The sequence below is a fragment of the Acinonyx jubatus genome, chromosome A3 (genome assembly GCF_027475565.1).
Source record: "Acinonyx jubatus isolate Ajub_Pintada_27869175 chromosome A3, VMU_Ajub_asm_v1.0, whole genome shotgun sequence".
In the NCBI taxonomy this organism is placed as follows: Eukaryota; Metazoa; Chordata; class Mammalia; order Carnivora; family Felidae; genus Acinonyx; species Acinonyx jubatus.
The window spans coordinates 118,912,136-118,928,754 of record NC_069388.1 but is presented as its reverse complement, the minus strand read 5'-3'; the positions used below and the strand labels follow the sequence as shown (position 1 = coordinate 118,928,754).

Genomic DNA, 16,619 nt, shown 5'->3' with positions numbered 1-16,619 from the left:
ATAACAGTATTTATAATATCTACAGAGAACATTAAAAGCAATCTTGTAATCTGGTATCGCTCAAATTATAAGATAAATTATGGAAATACACTACATATAACAATAATACCTTTAGTTACTTATTCCACTAAATCAAAAAGAGGAAGGTAAGAAGCCAGTAACTACAAATGAATATAACAGAAAATAAATACCTTTAATTGATTGTTAAATGAATCCATTTCAGATAGCTTAGATGCAGTTTCTTTTTCAAGAGCATCTAATTGTTCTTTAAGTCTTTGGCATAATTCTTCCTTTTCCAATGATTTTTTATGAAGCAAACCAATCCCTAAATCTGAAATATAAACATCAGGTAGTTTACATTTGGTAAAATTTCTTATGTCGCTATTGGTAAGTGACTTATACTGTCACAATGTATCTAAGCCAAACCCTTATGCTGTATACCTTAAACTTATGCAGTGGTGTATGCCAATTACTTCTCAGTAACACTGGATAAAAAAAGACATAAAATTTCTCCATGGTAGTCTACATTATGGCTGTTTCACAATTTATATAACTATTCCCTTTTGATTGGCATTAGGTTGTTTCTAATTTTCTACTATCTACATAAAAATGCTGCAATAACTATCCTTACACATGCATTTTAAAGCACTCGTGAAAGTATTTTATATGGCTAAGAGGTGAAAGAATTGCCATGTAAAAGGACTTGAACACTTTAAATTTGAGAGAAACTGCCAAACTATACTTGCACAAAGGGGCACCAACACAAAATGACACCCAAGTACCTGCTTCTGCATACCCTCATCAATAATGGATAGTCCCAATCTTTTTTCATTTTCTCTAACTGGCAAAAAAATGAAACCTCACTGTTATTTTAATTTGTATTTTCTTGGTAACAATTAAAATAAAATCAACACCTGTTTATAGGCTTATTGGCCACTCTCTTGAATTGCCTCACCTCATCCACTGCCTTTTTTCTTCCCATTGGGCTGTCTTAATTTGTGATTTGCAGAAGCTCCAAATTCTTGTTGTACTATATGTATTTCAAATGTTTTACTATTTATGATGTCTTTCATCATGAAAAAGCTCACTTTTATGTCATCAAATCTGTAAATATTTTGCTTCATAGCTCTAGGTATTATTTGAAGAAACTTTCCTGACACCAAGATCATACAAATGTTTTCCTTTGTTTTTGTAACATATTTTCTAGAGTCACTTTTTATATTTACCCTCTTATTTTACCTAGAATTTATTTCTGTACATACAGTGAGGTAAAGAGCCGCCCGCCCCCCTCTTTCGGATAGGCAAGTGCCCCAGACCACTAACTGAAGTGATGGTGATTACTGACAGCCCGTGCTTTCCCCACTGGTGTTAAATGTCAACTTTATCGTATCCTAAACGGTCAGATACATACAGACCTGTTTTTAGACCCTCTATTCAGTTCCATTATCCTATGTCTTCTTTCTGATCAATAATACACTACTTTAGGAACTAGAGCTTTCCTAACTTATGTTTTGATACCTGGTAGAGCTAATGTCTTCCCCGCATCAATGTTACTCTTTTTCAAGTCTTGCCTAATCCTGCATATTTTCTCTTCTGGGTTAATCTGTGAATTATCTTGCCAGGTTTCAATTAAACCTCAATGGAACTGAATGTATGGACAAAGTAGTAGAAAACTGACATTTTACAACACTGAGCTAGATCATTCAGGAATATAACACGCACATACTTATCCAGGAATCTTTTATATCAGTAAAATTTTACAGCTGCACATTTCTTTATTCATAATAATGAGAATGCTAATGTAAATGAGATTTGTTCATAACATTTTCTAATTAAATACTTCTGATACAGTGTAAAGTTACTGATTTTTATAGGCTCACTTTTTATCCAGACACCTTGCTAAGTTCTCTTATCATTCTCTGTGCTTTTCCAATATTTCAACAAATATTTTATCATTAAATTACACATCTGCTATGTACAAGGCCCTGCACTATGTGCAATAGCAGGTAAAAAAGAAGGATAAGTAAGGCATGGGTCCTATCCTCAAGTAGTTCAGAATCTAGTTGAGTTCGGAGATAAGCAATGTGGAAAAAATAAGTTAGTATGCATTCCTAGTACTCTTCAAAATGAGCATCAATAGTAACAGATGTTTTAATACTGAATTCGAATATATCATATCTATGAACACCTTGTTAGGCAACTGAAAATCAAGACAGACAATGTGGTGGCCCAGTGGGCTTTAGACTTAGACAGACAAGAATTTGAGAACCATTACTCCACCATCTTGGGCTACTTAATCTTTCTGAGCCTCAGTTTTGCTAAGCTGCACAAAGGGAATAACAATAACTACTTCACAGGGCTGTTGCAAAGATTAAGAGAAATAATGCATGAAAATTGCCTAGCATGGTGCTGGGCCTATGGTTGGTAATCTTAAATGGCAACAGAGATGGAGAGAGGAATCTAAGGGATATAGGGTACTTTGCAAATTCCAAACAAAAGCTTCCTATTTTAACTGGATAACTATAAAAAAATTTTTTTTTAATGTTTATTTATTTTTGTGACAATGTGAGAGACAGAGTGTGAGCAGGGGAAGGGCACACAGAGGGAGACACAGAATCTGAAGCGGGCTCCAGGCTCTGAGCTGTCAGCACAGAGCCCGATGCGGGGCTTGAACTCACGAACTGTGAGATCATGACCTGAGCCAATGTCGGACACTTAACCAACTGAGCCACTGAGGCACCCCTGAACTGGATAACTATAATAACAGCTGAACTGGATCACATTCTACAGAGAAAGAGTAGCTCTACCAGGTCCCCAATAAGATATATTCCACATTCCATTCACAATCCAAATACTAAAACAATGAGAGTTGATGCTATCCTTTCTGTGACTGTACAGATCAGGAGGGCTGGCTCACCTTGCCCCTGGAATGCCTGTGGAGGGGTGAGGTGGGGATTGATATATTCTGAGCAGCCAAGAAAATACTTATGTGTAAGAAGACAGTCTGAGAAGAGACATGGAGAGACTATTTCAGTGGAAGGTGGGGGACATAGTAGGAAGAGTTCACAACAGTAAAATTCTCTATTCCTGGTGTTTCTTCCATGCAAAGGGCCCTTCACTAAGACAACATTCTCAGCTTCTTTCCACCCCTTCAGTCACGGCTGAGCTCAAGATAAGGACTTGGGCATACACAGCCTAGACCCTTCCAGTCCTTTGTGTTCTTTTTCTTTTTTTAATGTTTATTTACTTTTGGCGGGGGGAAGACAGAGGGGGACAGAGGATCTGAAGCAGGCTCTGTGGCTCGAACTCATGAACTGTGAGATCATGAGCTGAGCCAAAACCAAGAGTCAAATGCTTAACTGACTGAGCCATCCAGATGCCCGCACCCTTGTATTCTTGAGACTGAACTGCCCACAGGAAGCTTGTTCTACTTGGTTTTACAGGTGTATCTGTCCCACTCACAAATAAGCCAGGCTGTCCAATATCAGCTTTACCAAAAATGAGGTGGTATTTTGGTCTCTCATATGTCTTGCTCTTTTGCCTCACTTGGGCAAAGTGAGGCACTTGGGCAAAGATGAGGGATGCTATTTATTGGACTTCTTAAAGAGTCAAGAGTATAATAATCCTGGAATGGAAAGGCTGACAGATACTCAAAGGGAGACATTTAGAATACTTCAGTTAGTTCTAACACGGTACTTGCAGACTTACTTTTCTTTAATAAACCTTTCTTCTGCTATGCTGTTATTGGCATGCTATCTGACATAGAGGTCTTTTCTTCAATATTCTGGTTGAGACTTGGATCAAGAAAAATGTTACTTTCCCACAAATTATCTTGGAATATTTTGTTCCAAAAATGTCAGAGGGCCAAGTTGGTAAAATTCTTTCTATGAATCTGTTAAGGCCATCATTGCTGTAGACTATCACCCAGAATCACACAGCTTTCCTCCCACGGCAAAATCTCCTCCTGAATAGTTCTTTACAATGAGGGTAGGATTTTGCCAGAATGCACATACAGTCTTGGGTTAGAGCCAAACCCAGATCTTATTTAATTACAGTCTAACATTTTATTTGATATTTATTTGAAACATATAAATAAAATGTTATCAAGATAGGAAGGCATACCACAATGATTACTTATTTCATTTTTATTTACTTTTTATTGGTAAAAATGCTCTAACATCTGTGATATTTTTTTTCACATAATTTTGAAAATTTTAACTGTACAAAAAATGTTACTTATAACAGAATAATGCTATTTTCACAAGAGTATGACTGGCACCTTCACGCAGAGAAGAATGGAAGAGGAAAAACAAACCTTAGAGACTTACCAGGTGTGTTACCAAGCTGCATGTTCTTAATTCTTTCATTTAATAATTGCTTCTCCGGTACCAAATAGATAAGTTTATTTTGATAATCCTTATAAAAAGAAAAAGTAGTGCCTGGTTAAAACTCTGTCACGTTGTCTGAAAATTTTTTGGAAACTTAAAAACATGACTTAGTCACTCTTAAAACTTAGTATAGGAATAATACGTAGCTGTAAAATACTGCTTATACTTTATGAATAAACTAGAATGGAATTATGTGTGACTTAAAATACAAGTATTTAAACATGAATTCCCATTTATGAATGACTGGCTGGAAAGAAAAGGGGGTGAGGAATGGGGTATGTCTGAAAGTCTTACAGTTTTCAGCATACTGATGGAGACAGCAGGTACAAGCTAAGAGGTGCCTTTGGTATCTGCACTGAATGGTATCTGTAAGCAGGTCATGGCACCCCAGAATGAATATCAAAGAGAAACTGATAACTCAGGAATAACTAGGGTAGCAGGTTTAAATTAGACAGGAAATGTTATGTGGCCTGTCTGTACCTGCTGTGACACAGGAAGAAGACTCTGTTAATTAACTGCTAGTCCATACAGAAACAGTAATTTTGGTAAGAGGACTCTAAAGATTCAGAATGCTTCCAGAGTCCCCATAATAACTGAACTAGACCCTACTGCACAAGTAAAGAAGAGATTACCAGGTCCCTGAGGGACACACACATTTACCACTCTCACCACAACTCTGAAAAGAAAAATGTTAGGTCAAAATTTCCTAAAAGAGTACCAACAATCTTAGTTTAACGTGTAGGTATATCTACACGTTTATTAAAGACTTAAAACTCAAAGTGATAAACATCCACTTATGTACAAATATTACGTAGAATTTAACCAGAGGTCTAGTAGAGTTTTCGGGGGCATGTGAGCTTCTTGATATAATATGAAGGATGGTATATACTTATATCCTTCTAGAAATGAAGTCTATCAGAGACTCAGAAAGGTTCATCACCCTTAAAGCGAAAACTATTCTATCAGGAAGAATTATTAATGACTGCTCATATTTATGGACAATTCAGCAGCAAAGGACTAACCTGAAGTTCTTGTTGGAGTTGCTTGATTTCCATAATTTCCAGGTCACACTGTTTATCTAGAACTTCCAGCTCAGTCTTTTGAGTTTGTTTTCGGAGTCGGACATCTTGAAGTCTGCCTGAGATCTGCTGGTGCTTGCCATTCTATAGGAAGAGCATATAAATACACAGCAACATAAGATGCTAATAGGAAATGTTCCTGTCAGGAGAATCATATCCTGATTTAAACTTTTAAATGTCATTTATCATTTCTACTCAGTCTAGATAAATGTCTAAAACTAAATGGGGAATGCCTGCCTGGATGGCTCAGTCAGTAGAGCATGCAACTCTTGATCTCAGGGTCGTAAGTTTGAGGGTGACTTTGGGCGTGGAGCCTACCAAAAAAAAAACCCCCCAAAAACCCTACAAAAACAAAGTAAGTCGAATGTGTTCTAGAGTTGTATCTGTTAACTACAAAGTTGTTAGCAGAAAACATACCATTCTCAGAGCATAAGAAGGGCCCATATGTTAAGATGAGCAAGCACAAACAGCACACACTGAATTTTTTCTGAATTCAGGATTTAGGCATTAATTTATATTAAAATAGAGACAATTTCAAAGAATAATGAGAAATAAACATCTGCATGTGACTTTTAGCATTACCTTCTCTGCGCTTCTATTTCTACCCTCCACACTGCCATCTAATTTCCTCCAATTAAACAGGGTCCAACAGGGCCTTTTGGGTCACAATTTTCTTCTCCCATACCAAATATTCCTTTTCTCTTCTTCTGAGAAGTATGGGGGAAAAAAGCAACAACAGCAGAGATTCTCAATGGAGGCTAGAGAGAAGGGTGAGGTGTTATGGGCCGAAGTGTATCCCTCCAAAAAGTTATGTTGAAGTCCTAATCTCCAGGACCTCAAAATGTGATTGTATTTGGAGACAGGGTCTTTAAAGAGATCATAGGGTTAAATGAGGTCATATATAAATGGGCCCTAAAATAATCTGACTTATGAGGCTAGAAAATGTGGACACGAAACAGACACCAGAGATGCGCAGGCAGAGGAAAGGCCATGTGAGGGCACAGCAAGAAGGCAGCCATCTTCAAGCGAAGGAGAAAGGTCTCAGAAGTAACCAAACCTGCTGACATCTTGATCTTGGACTTCTGCTTCCAGAACTGTGAGAAAATTAATTTGTGCTGTTTAACCCACCCAGTCTGTGGTATTTGTTATGGCAGCCCTAGCAAACTAACACAGTAAAGGGAGGAGGAGAAATAAGGCTTAAAAATCACTCATAAAGTTTTTACTGGAAAGTATGCTTCATATTTGAGAAATACACGCTAAAAGGAATAGGAATGGGTTGTGTCTACCCTGGATTTCATGTTACTTATCTTCAGCATGTGTAAGTATAGGCTCTGGGCCTTCCAGACTCTGCACATTAATCTATGCTACTTCTTGGTATGTAATCCAAGTTCTTGGGGGGAAAAAAACCATCAATCTTAGGATTCTCTCCCACTATATACTAAAAAAAAAAATTTCTTTTAATATTTATTTTTGACAGAGAGAAACACAGGGTAGGAGTGGGGGAAGGGCAGAGAGGGAGGGAGACACAGAATCCGAAGCAGGCTCCAGGCTCTGAGCTGTCAGCACAGAGCCCGATGCAGGGCTTGAACCCATGAACCATGAGATCATGACCTGAGCCAAAGTCGGACGCTTAACCGACTGAGCCACCCAGGCACCCCTGGCTCCCATTATATTTTTAAAGAAAAATATAGAGTCAAAATAATGGTTGAGACAGATACCCAAGTAGCTACACAAAGAAGTTAAAGTTTTTTAGGACAGTTTTGTAGTACTATGGCAGGATCAATAATTGTGATATACTTTCCTATCCATTTGAAGTACCTTTATGATTACAAATATTGCTATTTTTAAAAATTTTAATTTCAAGTCCTCAACCAAATAAAATGTGAGACTCCAACTAAACAAGATCTATACTTGGCTCTATAACAAGGCTACACAACCATTTTTGCAAAATCCTATTATACCATCAGGTCAGGCTTATGGATTCTAGGGTCGTAGTAGAAAAGTATACTTTCCCAACACCCTTTATACCTTCCTACCTTTCATTTGCAACAAAGTCTTTTAAACAACTTGACCCTCTGATATCTGATGTGTAAACATTGGTAAGCATAGTGGTAAGAACCACACAGTCCTACGGAACTGGAAGGAATCCTAAGAGATCATTTAGATCAGGAATTTCAAATCATTTCTGTCTTTTTAAAAAGCAGTAGAACCCTTTTTCCAAGCAAATCTCAGATAAAGCTCCAATAAAAGCAAAGCAGGTAAGTGTGGAGCTTCTCTGCTGTGAACGGTGGGAAGCACTGGGGAGTGCCTTAGCCTCCCCTCTCCCACTGCTGGTCACCCCACTGGAGTGGGGTCTTCCAGACAGCAATTTGGAAAGTGAAAATTACTGAACTAGTGCAGCCTTTTGTTTTATAGAAGGGGAAAGTGAAGCACAGAGAAGGGAAAGGTCTTGCCCAGGAATGCGTGGTTTGTCAGCTTCTGAACTGACACCACAATGTAACTCCCAGCATTCTGAGTCACTATCCTGTTTCAGTACACTATACCATCCAGACTGTTAAGCACACATGAAAACGTGACGATATAATCACATGAACACCTAATATATTCATGAGGTAGGTTTAAAAAACAATGACGTTTTTCAACAAGTAACTCTAGCATCATTCAGGGAAATTTCACTTAAACTTCAGCCATACCAGTGCTTCCAACTCGAGATGAAGACTCTTCTTTTTAGAGTTTAACCTGACAATTTCTTCCTGTTCTCTATTCCTTTGATTGAGAAGCTCCTGGCGACGAATCCTCTCCCATTCTAAACGACGTTGTCTTTCAAGTTCCTGTTTTGCTGCCTGAAAATAATGACTTAAGTTTGACTTTTAAATTAACAATTTTTCATCATTCAAAAACTGCTGGGATAAAAAAGATAAAGGCGAGGCAGCGTTTAGCACTTAGTGGGCTTCAGGGCCTAAGGGTACCTGGGCAAACCCAGTTTTACCAGTGGGCCTAACCTACAGACTTCCACAAAAGCGACATCACCCATCAGACTTTTTGATTGTTTCCTGGGACCATCTCTTTGTTTCTAGTTACTTTTCGTTTAAACCAAAGGACAATTTCATAAACATAAACGTTAATAGCAATAATCACACCTGTAGTCTGGTATCAGGGAAGAAAAACCCTTCTACTGATATTACTTCAGTATCACTATGATTTACTGTGCTCCATCCTAAGCCCCTTGAAACAAAGCCAGTCCTCTTAGGGATGCCACACGGCCCCATTTATCCCAAGGACCTGCGCAAGCCCACCCTCGTGCTTCTCCTCCAGACCTTCAAACTCCCCAGTCTCAGCCTTCTGCTGCACCAGTTCTGTGGCCTCTCACTCTGGATCCTAAGCTTACTTTTGTTCAGTGACCTGCCTGGACAGACCCCTTCCTCTGGCTCACTAACCTCAGCTCTTCACTCAACTCAGCTTTGCAATCAATCCTTCTTTGAGTTGCAAATCCTTCTTGACCTACAGAAATACCACCTTTTCTACCAGTTAGTTACTGGCCCTGAAAACTCTTTACAAGCAAGGGCCCTCTTCCAGTCCACAAGGGAAGGACGGTTCAGAATTGGAGAATAGGTAAGAATGAATGAGGCAGAGAAAAAGGCACAACAAAAACAGCCATTTTTTTTTTAAATCAAGTAAGATGTATCCACTTATCAAATATAATCATTTTCTTAGGCAATAAAATAACTTAAAAATAACCTCTCGTCTTTCTATCTCTTTTCTCCTTTCTTCCTCCCGCTGTCTCTCCAATTCCCTCTGCTTCTCCAAGCGTTTTTCTAATTCAAGTTGTTTCTTCCATTCTTGCTCCTGTAGTTCTCTCTGTTTTCGCTCCCACTCTTCCTTTTCTTTCTGGGCTTTTCGCTCTGCCTCCCTCTGCTGCTGCTCCATCAGGGCGTGGCGCCGCTTCTCCAGTTCCACGTTCCCTCGCTCGTAGTTGGCCTTCCGCTTGTCCTCGAAAGTAACTAAATAAGGTAGACAGTAAACACTCTCACACGAAGAGCCCAACAATGTGGACTCCAATTTCAACACACTCTTGCCTCGTGATCATCTGAGTGCTGTTACTCTGTGGATACTTCTCTTAAGGATAATTTTACCTCAGATATAAATAATAAAATATTTACTTTTGTCTAAGAGTATTCATTTTTGGAAAACAAATTTCTAAGTATGAATTCATCTGAGAGAGAAAAAATAATTTTAATATTCTTGCCAATAAAACCACTTTCCAACTTTTTTCTTAGCATTTTCTTCAAGGACAAAGCTAGATGGCTATATATTTATTTGATATATTTAACATCTACATATGTACTTCTTCAACCAATATTTAAACTGTTCTTTAGAGCTTAAGATTTTATCACATCACCTGCTACAGTGATTTTTCCTAAAGTGAGAGAAACATTTTAAGTAGGATATCAAATACACAAACTCTTGCCAAATGTGCATACTTTCTTCCTAAATACACTTCTTCTCATTTTTGACTATCTTAATTTTTTGCTTCAAAATCCAACCCATTCACCAAATAGTTTTCTCTTATGGTATATAAAATATTAAGAATGTAAAAATTCTAGGGGCGCCTGGGTGGCTTAGTCAGTTGGGTGTCCGACTTCGGCTCAGATCATGACCTCGCGGTTCCTGAGTTGGAGTCCCATGTCGGGCTCTGTGCTGACAGCTCAGAGCCTGGAGCCTGCTTCGGATTCTGTGTCTCCCCCTCTCTCTGCCCCTCCCCTGTGCTTGCTCTCTCTCAAAATAAACAAACATTTAAAGACAGAGAAAGAATGCAAAAATTCTAGATACTCATTTACATCTCAAGGTAAAATTTAAGAGAACCCACTATAAATATACAACTTAGACACTCGATGTTACCTGGTAATTTTTTCTGAGGTTCCTCTTCTTGAATTTTCTGATATGAAGGCAGAGTTCCATTAATGGAATCAATTTGCTTTCCTCCTCTAGGAAAAGCAAACAAACATATTTAGCAGTCTGGGAACTCTAGACCAGACTATATATACAGTTATACTACCAAATGACTAGAGCCATTTAACATTCAGAATACAGCATCAGAGACATTAAGAGTGCAATATGGTCTGTAGTAACCATGTACAGCAGGATACGGACTGAGAAAGAGAGAGATCTGGATTGCCACCACAGTTCAGCTGATTGCAGTTGGCGAGCAAGTTTTGTTTTTAATCTCTTTAAGTCATCAGTTTCCTTATCTATAGTATGGTGGAAACACACCTACTTCTACTCCTTCGTGGCATAACTCATTAAATACCAAAATCAAATGGCAGTGTAAATGTTTAACTTCCCCCTAAACTAGAGCAGAGGCCTCAGGAAATCGCTATGTAGTAATCACGTCTGTCCCCAGGGATCAAAACCATGCCTCTTCCCTCCAGAGGCGCCCACCTGAAAGATGGAGGGACAAGTTCAGGAGGCAACGTCAGTGGCAAGGGCTGTCCAGCTTTGGCCATGTCAGTGAGATGCATCGCAAGGATGAACTCTTCAGCTTTCAGCTGTCCGTCGCCATCAATGTCAGCAAGGGTCCTAAAGCAAATGTGAATGTTCCCAGCTTAGAAACAAAGTCTATTTAAAGTATTTTCAAAAGAGTTCAATACTCTATTTTTAAAACAAGAAAAATGAAACAGCTGGATTAACATACTTTAGGGAAATGTAAATATATATGGAAAAGTGAGCTTATTTTTACCCTTAATTGTCCTATTGTACAAGAGAGGGGAGAAACTTTGAAACAGAAAAGGAAACGTTCCTTCTGAAAATGTGGCTTATCTTGTTTCATGGATAATTCACCTATCAAATCAGTTATCTCTAAATTAAAAATGAGACATTCTCAAACTCTCTGCAGACACCATTGTGAAAAAGCAAACTAATTTTACCTGCAAAATAATTAATACCAAATTTTCAAGAATAACATTTTGTACAATTTTACTGGCTTTCAATGTTTCATTGATCTTCAAATGGCTGCTCTTATGGAACATCTCTGAGTCACAAACTTTTTCAGAAACAGGATCTTTCTTACCATAGTGGATGTATAGTTGAAAATCTTGACAAACTCACCAAATAGTAGCTAGCTGAGTTTGAGAAAGATTTGACTGAAGAAGGGCATTTCTAGCTTGAAAACCTGATTGAACAAGGAAACCATAAAAACAAAGAAAGAAAGGAAATTCTTTAGTCTCTTTAAAGTTATGAAAACCTAAATAGCTGTATCTACAATAACACTGCTGCCACCGTGGGAACTTTTAACATTGGAAAGCTTTTACCACATGCAGGTACTGAGCATTCAGCACCAATCAAAGCACAACCCTTGCCCCAAAGAATTTAAATCTAGAATTAATAAGTCAAGTGCTCCCCCAGTCCTTTTAGAAAATAACAGTCCATGCCACTGACCAACATGAAGGACCAAGGGCTGGCACAGAAAGTACTGGAGGCCAAGCTCTCCGCCTTCCTCATGCTTCCCATGCAGCCCCAAGCACAGCTTTTTTAGTGTCTTCAGATTTTCTCTTCTCTCTCTGATCTTTCCTCTTCCAAATAACCTGTAAATGCTGGCATTCCCCAAGGCTCTGTCCTGGGCACTCTGTTCTCTGTGTGTTCACATCTGTGAACTTTCTGTGACTTTTAATAGCACCTAAAAGCTGATGATTCGCAAATGTACATCCCAGCCCAAACCTCTCCTCTAGGTTTAGACTTCTATACCCAACTGAAAAACCTACCTAAGTATTTCACAGGTATCTCAAACCAAATACATACAAAATAACTCTCTCAATCCCCATTCACACCCCTCTTCCTAACCATCACCCCAACCATTCTCCCTCAGTCTGCCCTTCTCTCTGGGTGGCATCACTGCCCATCCAGTGGCTCAAGCCAGAAACCAGAAAGTCACCCTTGATCCCTCCCTCTCACGTACACCTATATCCAACGTCAAGTTCTACAATTTAACATCACTGCATGTCTGGGTCCTTCTCACCTTGTAAGTCCCAACTTAATGTCACCTTCTCAGAAAGGCCTTCTCTGTCCACCCTATCACCCAATATACTTCTGCTGGTTTCCTTCAGAGCTCATGTGACAAACTGTAATGTAACATTTATCTTCCTGGTTACCTGTTTATTGTCTGTTTCCACTATCATGCTAAGTTCTACAGAGACCAAAACCTTCATTGCTTTATTCACTAACATATTATACCCAGTGCCAGGTACATAAATGCTTAATATTTGCTAAAGTAATGAATAAAGTTGTAATCCAAACTACTCTAAAGTGCAGTAAGGACTTATGGGATAGGGTCTGAGAGTAATAGCAGTTAGCATTCACTGAATGCTTACTATATGTAGTAAGCTGTTCCAACTTCTTTTCCCTGACTCAATGTTCAAAAATACGTAATAGGCTTCCTGATCTGCATTTTCATGTCAGGATAATAGTCAGACAGGAATCTCAGGCATCTACTCAGAACACAAAGTCCTCGTCTGATTCACAGGAGTATTCACTCCTGGTGGGCAACTCTGTGGCTTTCTGACCATGGATAAAATCACATGGCGTCTCTAGGGAAGGTCAGCTAGTCACTAAAGCAGGTGTCACACCTCCCATTCCCAGGTGACTGACTGAGCCCTGAGTACTGGAAGAGTCAGGCCCTATTCAGGGTTCAGCCTGAGTTGAGGCCCACCCAAATAACTCTGCACAGAAGACAGTATATCCTCCAACTCCTCCGCAACAGGTCCCACCACAGAGCCAGCACGAATGCTGCTAACACAGTGTTTCACTGAGCTTTGAACATGAGGTCTTGGTAATCAAAGCGACATATACTATACGGAACAAACACAAATACACCATAAATTATAACATGCAATTGGATGTTTATATTACATAACTTTAAAATGTTTTTCACTCTCTTAAAAAAACCTGGTCATTTAATAAAAATCACATAAGGAAAACCACTGGAAATAGCTCATGGCCTCATCCAACTAATTACTCCTTAGTAGATTTCACATAGGAAGTAAGATTTGAGGAGGTTTTTGCATTAAAAGGAGAATTCTTCTAATAAAAAGAAATGGAAGGCTATTGCAAACCTAGAAAAAAGGTCTAATAACTAATGCTTCAGCTCTTGGACAAAGAAAACTGAAAGTAGATCCCTTAGCATTAGGCAACAGAGCAAACAGGAGGAAAAAGAGAAGGAATGTAATTGGTTAAAAGCATACTGGTGGAAGGCTTAAATGTGTGCAAAGTGTGAATAATACAAAGTGTTAGAGAGAGCTAGCAGAGTACTTCACTAAGAAAAGCTCACTTGAAGGTGCCCTGCCTTCAAGTTGGTCTACCAATCCTTTGGATATCCTATTTCCTGTGCCTAGAATGTTAGTCCCTCATTCTCTATGTGGTGATCTACTCATCCTCGAAGATCCAGCTCAGATGTCATCTCTTCTGTGAAACTCTCCCTCTCATATCTTCAGTGTTAGTCACTTTCTCATCTATATTAATCACAGCACTTTCAAACCACTAATCAAATACTATGATTATGTGACGACCTATATACTATGGACTCTTCAAAGACATGGACTGTGTCTTCCTCCTCTGTGTATTCCAGTGCATCAGAGAGTGCCCAGAAATTATGTGATTCAGAAACTATGAGTCAATGGATTCATTTAAATAAATCATGAGAGTTTAGGGGGGAGAGAAGAGGAAGAACAAGAGGAAGAAAAATAGATCACCACAGGCTACACTCATTGAACAAAGCACATCATGTAAGTCTAAGTCAGCCCCATCCTCATATACTTGGGCTTCTGCTGTTTCAGGACACCAGAAACAACTATTCTTTTTTTTTTTTTTAAATCCTTCCCTTAACTATGAATATATAACTTTACTCTCATAGGTCTCAGAACAGTAACATTCTCTGAAAACCTAATACACAACCTTCATACAGTGTGGCATATACAAGTAAATAACAGTAGGGACTCATTCTTTACAGCAGCTCCCCACGGACCTTCAAATTCCATCTCTGTTTATAATGTTTTTAGTACATACAGAAAATGTACTAATTGTAAGTTTTCAGCACCTCAGGAGGTTTGTGCATGGCCCCTTCCCAACAGAGAAACTATGATATTCTGATTTCGATCACCATCAGTTACGTTTCCAGTTCTTCAGCTTCATATAAATGGATTAAATAGTATGGATCCTTTGGGCCAGGCTTCCTTCATTCAATACATTATTTTGCTGTGTTCTGTTACAGAAATATACCACGATTTATTTATCCATTCTCCTGTTGATAGATACTTAGGCTGTTTCTTTTCTGGAGGTTTTAAATGAAGCTGCCATGAACATTTTTGTATGTCTTTTTACTCCACTTTTATTAATTTGAAAAAAGAAACCATTTATTTATTTATTTAGACAGAGACAGAGAGAGAGACAGAGAGAGGGAGAGAGGGAGGGGGAGAGAGGAAGGGCCGGGGCGGGGCACAACAGAGGATCTAAAGTGGGCTCTGTGCTAACAGGAGAGCGCTCAATGAAGGGCTCAAACTCACGAACCATGAGATCACGACCTGAGCCAAAGTCGGACACCTAACTGACTGAGCCACCCACATGTCCCTAGTAATGTATCTTTAAAGAAAATATTGTACATTTTTGCTTGTCCCATCAATTTCAAAGCCTTCTTGCTCCCTTGCCCTACTGCACAGAGACCTCATACTCCTATTCCATAGACTACTTTTCAAATTGTCTAAATATGCCATGTACTTTTAGCTCTTGGGATTTCTTCTCTGTCACCCTCAAAATGTTCCCACCTTCAATCTCTATTTGTCCAAACCCTAACTCTTCATGATGGAGCTTAAATGCTCCCTTCCTATGTCTTATCTGATCTCTTTAAGTATTAGTATCTCCCATTCTATGTTCCCTAGCACTTTAGAGCTCTATTATTTTAAAATACTTATTTTATTATTCCACCTAAACTGTAGATTAGTTGCTGAGTGAAGAGAGAGGGGGAAAGTTAGGAGGTAGGAACTCTACTTGCCTTTCACCCTGTTTATATCCCCTTCACTACTCTTAATTGGAAAAGTTCGGATAATGTTCTAGCATGGACTCAAATGTTCTATAGGGACCTAAAGGCAATTCTTATGGAAGCATCTGGGTTGGAACACGAAAGGGTAGACAATGCTCCCGGGAGGTTTCAGTAAGGGCAAGCAGAGAAAGACCCAAGTAAGGAGGGGACCCACAGGGAAAATAAGATGAAGCTAAGTGCCACACACTCTTCCCTGTCACATGAGGGTCTCCTTTCACTGCACTGGAGGATGAGGCTTCATCTTCTCAAGAGAGAGGTCTTTCTTCCAAAAAGTTGGGTGTACACCTGTGTGCTCAACTTGACTGTAAGAACTTTGAAGAAACTGATCAAGCTGTATCCATCTTTGAGCTCTCACACAACTTAAGGTATCTGTATTTATCAAATGCCTGCTAAATTTTTTGGATGCTAAAATTTTAGGTGAGTTACAAAGTACAAATTCAAATAAGAGTTCTTCAGTAGGAATTCATATAAAAAAACCTTAACTCTCACATTCTGAAACACTGTATGCCACCTACCTGAGAGGTATCCACTCATGCTTTTGTCAAGACTATTAAATTTTTGCCGATATTTTAACCTTGAAGGCTGAGGAACCGCCCACTCTAAGGTCCCAGTCTTGGGCGAGTTTCCAGAGAGTGAAGCAGTTGAGGAAGTTGAGCTACAACAAAATTTATTAAAAAATTTTATGTTACTAAAAAAAATACACACAAACTTTACAAGACATAGACATTAAGAATCACACCTTCTATGGTACAATAGTAATTGCTTTTGATATTTTAAAAATTTAAGAAATTTAACCTCATTCTTAGGAAAGCAAATACCATATGAATTACAGAACTACCAAGAACCTATTATGTGCCAGGCCCTGTATGGTGCTAAGGCCTTAACAAAGACAATTTCTAATCCTCCTAACAAACTCAGAAGGTTTTACTGTCCCCACCTGTTTGACGGGCAAACTATGGCTCAGTGAAGGTCACACACATCCATTGGGAGTCTAAGCTAGGATACCAATCCTCCTCTTCTGAGTTAAAGCTAACACTCCTGGTACACTGCCTTAAGGAGTACTATTAT

At 38.9% G+C, this 16,619-nt stretch overlaps 1 protein-coding gene across 16 annotated transcripts in view; it reads right to left on the bottom strand.

The window, feature by feature from the left end:
* ITSN2 (intersectin 2) overlaps positions 1 to 16,619 on the bottom strand; it is a 147,316-nt gene that overhangs the window by 82,920 nt on the left and 47,777 nt on the right. For all 16 annotated transcript variants that reach the window (XR_008289646.1, XR_008289647.1, XR_008289648.1 and 13 more), the window contains 9 exons: positions 16,067 to 16,206; positions 11,573 to 11,636; positions 10,907 to 11,044; positions 10,367 to 10,452; positions 9,206 to 9,468; positions 8,161 to 8,310; positions 5,411 to 5,551; positions 4,329 to 4,416; positions 192 to 331 (listed from right to left, as the gene is read on the bottom strand). Coding sequence is in view for 13 of the 16 variants with exons in the window: in XM_053201172.1 (XP_053057147.1) it covers positions 192 to 331; positions 4,329 to 4,416; positions 5,411 to 5,551; positions 8,161 to 8,310; positions 9,206 to 9,468; positions 10,367 to 10,452; positions 10,907 to 11,044; positions 11,573 to 11,636; positions 16,067 to 16,206 (1,210 nt within the window). In the remaining 3 variants the exon portion in view is untranslated. The remainder of the gene's footprint in view (positions 1 to 191; positions 332 to 4,328; positions 4,417 to 5,410; positions 5,552 to 8,160; positions 8,311 to 9,205; positions 9,469 to 10,366; positions 10,453 to 10,906; positions 11,045 to 11,572; positions 11,637 to 16,066; positions 16,207 to 16,619) is intronic.